Raw genomic sequence first — 11403 nt, 5'->3', positions numbered from 1 at the left:
CTACATAAAAATAAAAATCTTGTGAGTATCAGTTTAGCTGTCTTCTTGACTGGTGCTGTCTGACCACAGCTACTATCTGCAGTTCCTGGTATTTAGCTGTACTGAATACTGGTGACATAGTTTAATGTTTCTCTGAATTTTCCTTCATTAGGATTACTCCTAAAGGCCTTTAAGGTGAACATAAGAACAGAAAATGTTACCTGAACTCTTGCCAGGACAACAATTTACACATTGCCATACGAATCAAAATTTGACTATGGTGAATCTACTGTGTCCTAAAACCAAAATTTAATTCCAGGGAGAAACACTACCGATCATCAAGTTCAACAAAGCACTTTGCTGAGGGAATAAAATCAATGCTGCTAATAAATAATCCAATAGACTAGCTTCTCCAAGCAGTTTAAAACATGGTGTCTCAGAAAATAGATATTGTTTAAGAGATAATATACATATATATGTATGTGTATATCTCAATGGCAATAAGGTAGCTTAGTGTTTGAACAGCTTAGTGCTGATAGGTGTGAAGCCATGGGAAGGTAAAACTGATATCCTCTGGTCATGTATAACCATATAAAGGACAACGCACAGACTATTTTTGCTGCTGAGCTGGATTCTCAAGAGCTGCTACAGTAACAGCCAACATGGGACCCTACTGTACCCAGCATTACCAAGTGAAATACCAATGAATAATGAAGCAGTGCTGTCTAAGGTAAGAAATGAAGTTAATTACCTTTCTCTATTTCACTTTGAAAGGACAATTTCCGTCTTCGTAGTTTGCAGTTATCTCCATCCGTATCATTAGTAGTTTGAGATCTTATTACGAGGTCAGACTTGATTAATGAAATATGAAACATAATGACAGATTAGTCCCATCTAAAAAGAGTAGGTTTTCAATAGGTGATTGACTGTTAATCATGTTCAAGCTTTAAGAAAGGCATTACACAAGTCTGCATCAAGCTCTCCATCCCCAATTAATGGTATTGCTCAATACTAGCATTAAAAAGTTCATGCAGTTTGAGCAAAACCAACAATGTCACCACTTGATAGAGGAAAAAAAAAATATCCTGATAATATGTTTACACAGAAAGACGTGGGTTCATGTGTTATCAGCTTCCTGAAATTGCAGAGATGTGGTTTAAGTAATCTTAGAGAAATTAATGAAAAAAAAAATTAAATAACCTCAAACAGACAAGTTGTATACTTGTATACTATTGCAAGAAGTAATGTGGTAACTGATTGTCATTAGATTTATATTTAACTACATGGTAATGATTATAAAGGTTACATTTTACAACAATAAATATAAGGCTGACAAGCACCAGACACTTTACCCCTCATTATTTTATCTTTCTAGACCCTCCCTTCCTCTCTTTTGGATCCATTTCATTCAAATCCTTATTTCCAAGGCAGAGCACAATATTGTCTTTCTCTATCTAGCTTTTGGAAGATGGATGTGCTTTTTTTTTTCATAATAGATACTTCGCATGTAACTCTTCTTTCTACCTACTTAAAAATGAGAAATTTACAAAAAAGCAAATACACCAGTTATGCTCTTTGTGTACATACCCATGGCATTGGCTTCAGCCTACTTCCCTTCCCTGTGCTAGTGAGGTTTCCCATACCACTCAAGTAAGCAGATTTGCATGTGGGAGAAGGGCAGAGGGAAAGAAGTGGGAAGTGTTAACACCTTTCTCTATTCCCTTCATTGTAAACCTGATGGGTAAGGTGCTTCAATGGTGGCCCACTGGTAGAATAACTGCAGGAAAAGACAAGGCACTTTTACATAAATAGGAGGACAGGAGCAAAGTTGAGGCAGAAGCACCTATTATTCAGATAACAAATCTGTATCAGAATGTGCTCATTGTTTCTTTTGAGGGAGGACTTTCGGATTGCAATAGACAGTGGAAAGCAAGTGGCATTGCTAGAGAAAACTGTGATTTTGCAAGCTCAGAGGCATGGGTGAGACTGTCGTCCCTTCTCTCTTTCTGGGAGGTCTAGCAATTTTTTCTTAGTGGCTGGTACAGCAGTAAGAAAGAGCTGAAAAATTTCTGGGGAACATAAGCAGTGAGGACTTTCTTTGTGTATTCTATACCACAACACAGAAGATGGAATTTTGTTTCAATTTTCTCAGATCTAAGGTAAAAATAACGGTAAAACATTGATGACAATGTAATTGCAGAAAATAATTGCTCAGACTAAAATTATTAATGTGAATTTATTCTCAATCAATTTTTCAAATATGTGAACTTAAATTTATCACTAGATGATTCATTGTATTGTATTTCACATGTAATTAATAATTATGACCTTTTCAATAAACACAGAAGTATGACTTTAAAAAGAAAGAATAGGTCTTTTGTTTTCAGAATGACCTTTGATTAAAACAAAGGCTCAGCATAAAAAGAAGTGACATTTCTTGTCAGAAGTTGTATTTGTTTAAATTTTTTAAACTAAAGATCCATATCTGATTAGCAAAGATGTCCCTATCATTTACAGCCCAAAACTTAGTGTTTTTTGCCTCCTTGTTTCTCAGAAGGCCATTGAAGCCAAATTATGTTAATTCCTTCTCACCAAACCTCTGTTTTTCCTTAAAAGTAGAGTCAGAAACCAGAAAACAGCAGTACCTCAGAAATAATGAAATGTAAACTAGTCACTCTGTGGGCAGTGTAGTCCGTTTGGTGGCCAGTGCTGGTGTACCCTACAATTTTCTAGGGAAAGCTCTAGCCCCAGTAGCATGAGCTGGGCAATAGCCTTTCCCCTCTCCCCTTCTGGCCAAAGCTCCCCTTTCTCCAATTCAAACTGACCCCAGCAGCCTGAAATAAGGAAACACTGGTAATTTTTCTGCTTTCCTGAAGATGCAGTCTGTGCAAAATGGGACACTTAGGAGAGTCACTGCGGGAAAAAGAGACCAAGAAATCCCTGCAAATCTAAGACTGGGTGAAATTTGAAGAGTCCCTTATATATTTTTAGTCTCTTAGGAGGTAGGGTGGACTGCAAGATAAGAGAATTAACAATTCATGTTTGAAAGGCAATTAATATTTTCTATTGTTAGACACAGAAAAAATCCAGATAATCTGATTTATCTTTATTTTACGGCTGTACAATTATATTTAGTGTCAAAAGTTCCCCTTGTGGTGACCCAGGCTATGGTCATCTGAAAAAAACATATTTTCCATGCCTTTAACAGAACATCCAAAATCCTCCTGGCTGAAACTTTAATACTATTTAAATATAGAACCAAATCCTGTTAGATTAACATCATCTGAATAATTGCATTGACTTCTGCTGAGTTTAACTGACTTCAGTAGGAGAAATCAGGTGAGTATATTTTTTAAAAATAGAATTTGGCCTCAGGCTTTTAGCTGTTAATTTTGCTAACATTGGTTTTTCATTTGCTATTTTTAAGTGTTGTTACTGTGGGACAGATTTGGCCCAATATTAAGAAAAAAAATCACTTATTGTATGTACCTTTGCAGTTTCATCTCTGAGATTAAAAGTCAGTTCTAGATTGGTGAGGAAGAGATCAGAAAATTCAGGGTACATATCCAAAACTTCTAGTAGATCTTCTCGCTGAATCTTATGCAAGTCACAGTAAGTTAAAGCTCTCACATCTGCATTTGACTTTCCTGGTTTTGCATAAAGATGTACCATCTCTCCAAAAATATCATTTTTCCCTGTAGAAAGAAAATTAGATGGAGATTATTACCTTAAACATCAAACACAGTTCATTAGACACAACAGACAGTTAAAGTTATGAAATGTAACAGGAGTCAGTGATATAACAGAGGTTAGCCAATATAATCTGATGATCCTTCTGGTGTTAATGTTTATGAATGCAGAGGTCCGTATTCATGGCATGTAATACCTTCTCTGACATATGACTATTGACACGATTGCAATATTTTTATATCTTGTTTGCAAAGCTGAAGAGGTGGTAGATTCTATGAGGTCCGCAGCCATCATGTTTTCTAAGGATTTGGCACAGAATTAGTGTTGTCAGGTCAGACCTTACTCATCAGCATGAGACAGTGCTGATGAGCTGACGAAAACTGGGGGACAAAATCAACATTTCTCTGAACTCTGATTTCTGTGATGAAGTTGCAATACTTATTCAGGTTGGAAACTTCATCCATGCTACCTCTGTTGGACTGAAGTCTTTTCAACCCCAGAGGACAAAGCATTGAGTGTTTTTATGTCTATTTCTGTGTGTAGGTTTTTCAGAAAGATGAATTTACCAAAAGCATTTGATAATCTTTGTTAGGTTTCTGTATGATTTCATTGCAAAATAATTTTCATTTGTATTATCTTCTTTTTTTTTTTTTTTTCTTTTTTTTTTAGCACATTCTTCAAGATGCCACAGATTTATTGACTGGAGCCAGCTATCAGGCAGGTTCCTGCCTCATGGGCTGTGCAACAGATGTGGGCCCATAGAGCAGTTCCTTTTGTCTGCAGTTGTGCACAATTGTCTGTCCTTCTGTCTGGACCACTGTTCCCTGGGAGAGCAGGGCTCCAACCTGTGGCCCCTGGTGCGAGGAGCTGTAGACTGGAAGAGATGCAGTGATGATGCCCTGCAACGACCTGGGTTTCTGCTGCAGTGTGAGATCACAGGGGTCTCATGTGCATAGCACGTACAGCTTGACAAGTCTGCATCTTTGTTCCAGGAAGAAACTAATGAGTTCATAAACTTGTCAGTTTTTCTTGATTGTGAGTGCTATAGAAACGTACATGTTTTTGATGTGAGAGATGAAATCCTTGATGAAACACGCTGTACGTAGTCAGGGGAAGACACTCACACAGGTTAGTAAAAATCTCACAGTGTTAACACTTGCGTGCTCCCTACTTGTGCCTAAAGCTGGCCAAGTTGACGAGGTGCAACAGCATGAGATGACAAATTATCTTGATAACACCATCTAAACTTAGGGAAGGATTGCTGCAGGCTCACCTTTGTACTTCTGCCTATGCCTCCACCTTGCAAAGTACTAACAGAATCAGTCACAAGTGGATTAATAATAATAATAATAACATTATAATAATAATGGATAATAATAACAGAATAAGTCACAAGTGGATTAATAGCAACATACTGCCACAAGTCCACATTTTGCTGCAGCTACTTTTCTGGCTGTAAATTACTACAGTGGATGATAAATGAAAGGAGAGTATATCAATGATGTTAGAGCTGATGCAGGTTTTCGTACAGCAAAATCCTTCCTCATCTACTTAATTATTCTTTGTGTTCTTATTACCTGATATTAAATTAGAGAAACAAATCAGTGTTCTTGTTTAGGCAGGGTTTTGATTATTTTACTTTTAAAATTGCTGTAGCTAATGATGTCTTATTGGTTCTACGTAAGAGTCATCACCAGCTGCAGGTGAGCTCCCAGCTGGATTGAACATTGTTCTGAGCCATCTTCATTGGGAAAAAAACCCAGGTAACTCCTCATGTTATACAAACAAGAACATGTTGATAGGAAACATAGGGTATTATTACACTCGGGTATCAATCTAGATCAGATTAATCTGTTATTCTCTTCGTTTTCTACATGCTCAGTGGGCAAAAGCAGACATTTCTGAAAACCTCTAGAAGACATTTTGAATGTCTAAAGTGGCTACATGTTTTTCTACAGTTAGTGTACAGGGAGTCTATGTGTCTCAGTACCCTCATACACTGTTTAAGAAAAGGGTGTCCTTGACTTTGGTTCTTGCAGCAAAATCAGAACTGGAGTAATTAGGTATCTGCTTGCCTCAACTTGCAGCTTACCACTCATCTAGGGATAAATATGACTCACTCCTGCTCTTGTATTTTAGATATCCAAGGAAGGACATGGGCTCTTTGGTGCACATGAATTATTGTGGTAATGTAGAGTTTGCTCCTTAAACAAATTATTTCTCTGCTTGATTTTAAATAACAGTGAGTAAAACGTTTACAATTTTTCTTCCTCAGGAGCAACGGATATTTCTTTTCAATCCCCTGACTCTTTTAACATGCCTTGTAGTAATCTACTTACCAAGAATGGCTACAACAATGTCACTCTTAAGGATTTCAATGGAGCCTCTTGACACAAAGTAAAGAGCAGTGAGAACATCTCCACAGTGCACTAAAGTGTCTCCAGGGGGTGCATGTGTTGTCTTAAATTTCATAGCCAAAGCTCGAAGACAGCCTTTACTGGCCCCCCGGAAAGCTTTGCAATTCTGAAGCAAATTTTGGTTGAGGTGCAGACAAATGTCAGCTTGTAAGCATTCTGGAAACCCCTTCAGGACCTGGAAAGACAAGCACAAGGATTTCATGTGAATGCCATGAAAGTTGCTTCATATAATTTTTGTGTTTTCTTCCTGGACAGAAAGAAAAAAGTTATATACAAATAGAGGTGGCTCTAAGAGCCACAATTCAACAAGTGCATAGTGTAATCTATATTGCAAAGCTCATACAATGTGAATACTAATTTACATACTAATGTATGTAGTGTTTACAACATCTGTTATTAAGATTTCTTTCATTGCAAGAAATTGTATCAAGGTATATGAATGAATATACTGCAGCAAAATAACAAATAAGACAGCTAGAGGGAGAGTCTTGACTGAATTTCACCTATTTGAAGTAATATGCCCATTTTATTTTTATCAGTTATAAAAGAATTGCATTTAGTATAAGTGAGTTTTTTTCTGAAATAACTGTGACATTTGTAAAATGAGAGCTACCTTAACAAGATCAGGTATTTTTCAGAAAGAGGGCATTTCAATAGGATTTTCAGGTTAAATGTATTCTGCTTGTAAGTGTGGGACTTAGGCATGTGCCACTGAAACAATAATGTTATGCAGATTTACATGGGCAGATGATTAGTTCAGCAAACCACAGGGCTCCTTGCTATGGTCCTTGCACATCTCTTGCTCAGAACAATGGGAATCTGCCTGAAGTAGAACCATGGGATTCCTCTTGGGTACCATGGTAACATGCTAATTTTGTTTAGAACTATAAAAGTGAGCTGCTTACAATGTGGTCATTATGTGTGAGCTTTTCTAAATTGTCTAGGATCATCTTACCTCTACTTCTTTTAGAACCTATAAACATTTCTGCTACTGACTTCCATGTGAATACTGGCCACCATGTGCCTCTGCCCGCTGTGTTAAGGAATGGGCCTGACACATTGTTATGCCCCTCTCTTGCTTTCTGTTAAATCCTGTTATCTGCTGTCAATGATGTTAATGGGTCATATGCTTTCCCTGGGACCGGCTACATCTGTTGCATATTTCTAAGGACAAAACATGAACTGATGCTACCAGTCTTATGAATATGTGAACAGGATGTGTCTTTTTGTTATTAGAGCAGTCTATTAATTCATTCCTGTTTATCCTCTGCACTGTTTTTCTACAAACATGTAAATACTCCTGCACAGAATAAAAATATACACAAAATGCATTCACTTGTTGCTATATTAATTCAGCACAATAAAGGTCTGTGCACTTACTCTTATTGTATAAAGATATTCACAAGTCATATCCCTTGCTAACCAAGAAAATTAACGCATTTCTGACATAAGGCTTCCGTCCACACAAGCCAAGCTATGATTTACAAATGAAGTATTAGTACCTTTAACCGAGTTGAAATGTTTCTATGATTGCTAATGAAAATCAATGCTGTGAATAACAAACAATGTTTTAACACACATATACACAAAAATTTTATGAGCTATAAGGCATTACCACATGAAATTTATACATCCTCAGAGAAAGCCAGCATTCAACAATAAGCAAAAGAAAATATGATAAATGAAAAGCTTCTGTGGTGTCACCCTATCTTCAGTATCTATCACACCACTAGAAATAGCTTAATACGCAGTTACTCTTTTTATTTTAATGTAATTATATAAAAATAAAAATACTGTGGCTTGTAGCCACTTATTTACTGAATGATCCTGGGAAACTGATAACCAAATATGTCCAGTCAATGATACAGGTGGAGAAAAATTGCAAGCGTTTATTTTGGAATTGTTCTCTAGGCATGTGAGTAAAAAAGACCTATTTTGAGTTAATACTTTTGCTATATGTCTATCTGAATATAATTTAGAAGAGCTCAATTTTTACAGGATGCAAAATAGGAAATATATTTACAATTCAGAGGTACTTACAGAAAAAGGTATTTGAATTGTTAGAAAGTCAGAAGCACAGCCTTAGGATAAATTGTATTCATTTTTCACATCAGCTTCTGTTTATCTCATTTATCAAGGATTGTACTTTACCATTAAGCAAAATCCATGCAGACCATGTGTGTTAGTTTGTATTTCTGAAGATACTTTGGGGATTTCTTTAAAGAAACTATTATTTTGATAATTAATTTATACTTAACAAGAAACTGTTCTAAAATCATTGCATATTAATTAATAGGTATTTATACGCCAATAACATCTGAAAGATGCTAGCCTCTGTTCAAGTCCCTGCCCCATGGAGCTTACACTCTAAACCAGTTGTTATACATCAGAGAGGAAGAACATTTTAATACCACAATTGTCAAATGTCTAGAAGGAAGACAGGTGCCCAAATAACACTGATTTCCAATGGAGTTCCACTAACACAAATTCAGAAGAGCAAGGAAGAAGCTGATTTGAAGACAAATTTGTTAAGACATTGCTACATACCACATTATTAAGGGAGCCCATATTGTATGTAGTGAGGTATTTAATCCAAGTCCAATAGCTGTCACTATACAGAATTTGATGTTTCCAAATTAAGATTTATGTTGTGCAGTATGGACAACATCTTGCCAACCCAAGCCTCCATGTACATTCCTAATATTCAGATTTTCTTTACTTTGAGAAAATATTTTTTATTCATCATTTTTTAGCTTGTGTTAATAAGGAAGTATCTGATTCTTACAGATATCTTTGATTGTCTGTGTAGAGCAGGAACAATTGTATTGAAAATTATGTTCTTATAATATGGCAATCAACACCAATACATTATGTGTACACATACTGACAACTCTAAATATTTGAAAATCAACCATGCAGACATTCATGGGATTAGCTTAATAATAATAAAATTCTAAAGATTGCATTTCACTCCTTTTCATTTGTTGTGAGCTTTCAGAGTCTTTAAACACATTTAAGTCACATTCCAATGTGACAAGAAAAATAAAAAATACACTTTTATAAACAACTAAAAGCAGGCATAATCTTGAAATTATATGAATGCAGGACTAGGTAATGCAAAAATAAAATAATTTTAAAAATAAAATTTAGAAAATGATAAAGCTAGAATTGTAATTTAAATTCTCAATGACAAATCAAAAATTAATTAATCCTTTGAATACAGGTTTGGGTTTCAATTGCTCCATTCTTTCCTGGCATGTTTCTATTGTTACAGTCAGTATCTCCTCAACAGCGATTCCACTGGGCCCTGGTGAGAAAAATCTTGGATTCTCATGGTTAGAATCAGGTTTAGAATTAGAACTCATGCATAATTCAAGAGATACAGATCTTCTAAAAAAGACACGTAACAAGATATAAAATCAGCCGCAAGCCTCCCCCCCTCAAAAAAAAGAAAAAAAGAAAGGAAAAACAGTTATGATGCTGTGCTCATAGGCTCCAGTTGTCTCTCTTTGATTCTTATCAAGTCAAAGTTCAGTTGTCTCATCCTATCTGTAATAAAACTTATTCCACACCAAATAACGTTGGTTTATCTACTTGGCATGCTTAGAGAGGAGGAAAACGTCATTCAGAGAGAAGTGAAACATTTTATGTGGAATAAGTGATTGAAGTTTTGTTGAGGATAGTAGGAACACTATTCATATTGCCTTGAAGAATGTGGTCTTTTGTAAGTGGAGAGAGAGTCCAGCTTCATTAACTTCTCTTTTTTTCAAGATGACAACAAGGTATTACTCATACAGGTATCAGACACCTTTGTGACAACAGAATTGGAGATATCTATGTGCCCTAACCTGAGACAACTAGCAAATCTTTGGGGCAATGATAACTTTGTTTTCTTTGGATAAGTGATAACATTCATGACAATTTTTAGATTTTATATTCTCAATTCTGGAATGGATATTGACATCTGTACCACAGAAAATATTTAGAAAGCATCCAAGCCAAAGCAAATCAGGATATTAGCTACAATAATTGTCATTATACATGCAAATATAATGACATGCTATACCAGCAGAATCACAGAATAATTGAGGTTGGAAGGGACCCCTGGAGGTCATCTTCTTCAACCTCCTTGTTCAAGCAGGTCTACCTAGATCTGGTAGCCCAGGATGATGTCCAGATGGCTTTTAAATATCCCCAAGGACAGAAACTCCACAACCTCTCTGGACAACTTGTTCCAGTGTTCATTTACCCTCATAGTAAAAAAGTGTTTCCTGATGTTTGGACAGAACCTCCTGTTTCAGTTTGTGCCCGTTGCCTCTGGTCCCATCACTGGGCACCACTGAAAAGAGCCTGGTTCCATCTTCTTTACACCCTCCCATCAGGTATTTGTTCACATTGATGAGATCCCCCATGAGCCTTCACTTCTCCAGGCTAAACAGTCTGAGCTCTCTCAGCCTTTCTTAGTATGAGAGATGCTCCAGTCCCTGCAGTCTGGCAATAAAAGATATTCCTTTAATTCTGCATATAATCATCTGTTTTACATTTTCTGTGTTGAAATATAGGTGGCATTGAACGTTAAATGCCAGGCAGCAGCTGAAGAGAGTACAAGAGGGGTCTTGTGTGTTGTGGGTCTGTTTGGGGTGTGTTGAAACTCATTTTGACTAAGACTTGTGCTAGAATCAGTCAGATTTATGAGCGGCAAATAACCAACATATAGAGGGAAAGATAAAAGTAGACTGTCAAGTTCATCTGACAATTTAGGATGGCATAAACTGGAAGAAGAAATCTGTTCCTTCGCCACATTATCTGTTTATTCCTGCCCTGTCTTGAGCTTTCCCTGTGAAGTGGTTTGAGAAACTGATCCATGCAAAAACTAACCTTGCAAAAAAACTGAGCATTTGAAGGTACAAAGAGGCAGGAGTAAATATACCTTGTGTCATAGACTACACATACTTAATCTTTATTTGGATCTCATTCTCATAATAGAGATCTCAGGATATGTTGAAATTGGCATCACTTAAATGCTGAATAAAGTTCTAGAAAATTTGAATAATAAATTTTGAGCTAATTACAGGGAGCAAATCCCATGCCTTGGAGAGTTTACTTTAGTGTGGATTTATATTCAAAATTGACATTTTTTCTTAGTTTGTTCTGTAAGAATGAGTAAAATTAGTTCATAGTAATTAATGTATTTGGTGAAATAACCTATGTCCTTAATTTTTATCTTTCTGACATCTAATTTTAGCACTAATCTGAGACTCTTTAGCTGTAGAAATCATGCTGCATAGATTTTGAATTAGGATCTCTGTCCTCCAGT

The 11403-nt window shown here is 36.2% G+C and overlaps 1 protein-coding gene across 1 annotated transcript in view; it reads right to left on the bottom strand.

The window, feature by feature from the left end:
* KCNH7 (potassium voltage-gated channel, subfamily H (eag-related), member 7) overlaps positions 1–11403 on the bottom strand; it is a gene marked incomplete at its 5' end in the record, with an annotated part of 43382 nt that overhangs the window by 22180 nt on the left and 9799 nt on the right. The window contains 3 exons of the mRNA XM_010073349.1: positions 731–830; positions 3469–3674; positions 6009–6261. Coding sequence (XP_010071651.1) covers positions 731–830; positions 3469–3674; positions 6009–6261 — 559 coding nt within the window. The remainder of the gene's footprint in view (positions 1–730; positions 831–3468; positions 3675–6008; positions 6262–11403) is intronic.

This window comes from Pterocles gutturalis, unplaced genomic scaffold (genome assembly GCF_000699245.1).
Source record: "Pterocles gutturalis isolate BGI_N339 unplaced genomic scaffold, ASM69924v1 scaffold23601, whole genome shotgun sequence".
Classification (NCBI taxonomy): Eukaryota; Metazoa; Chordata; class Aves; order Pterocliformes; family Pteroclidae; genus Pterocles; species Pterocles gutturalis.
Note: the sequence above shows the minus strand (reverse complement) of the source record. Positions and strands in the feature narration are given on the sequence as shown.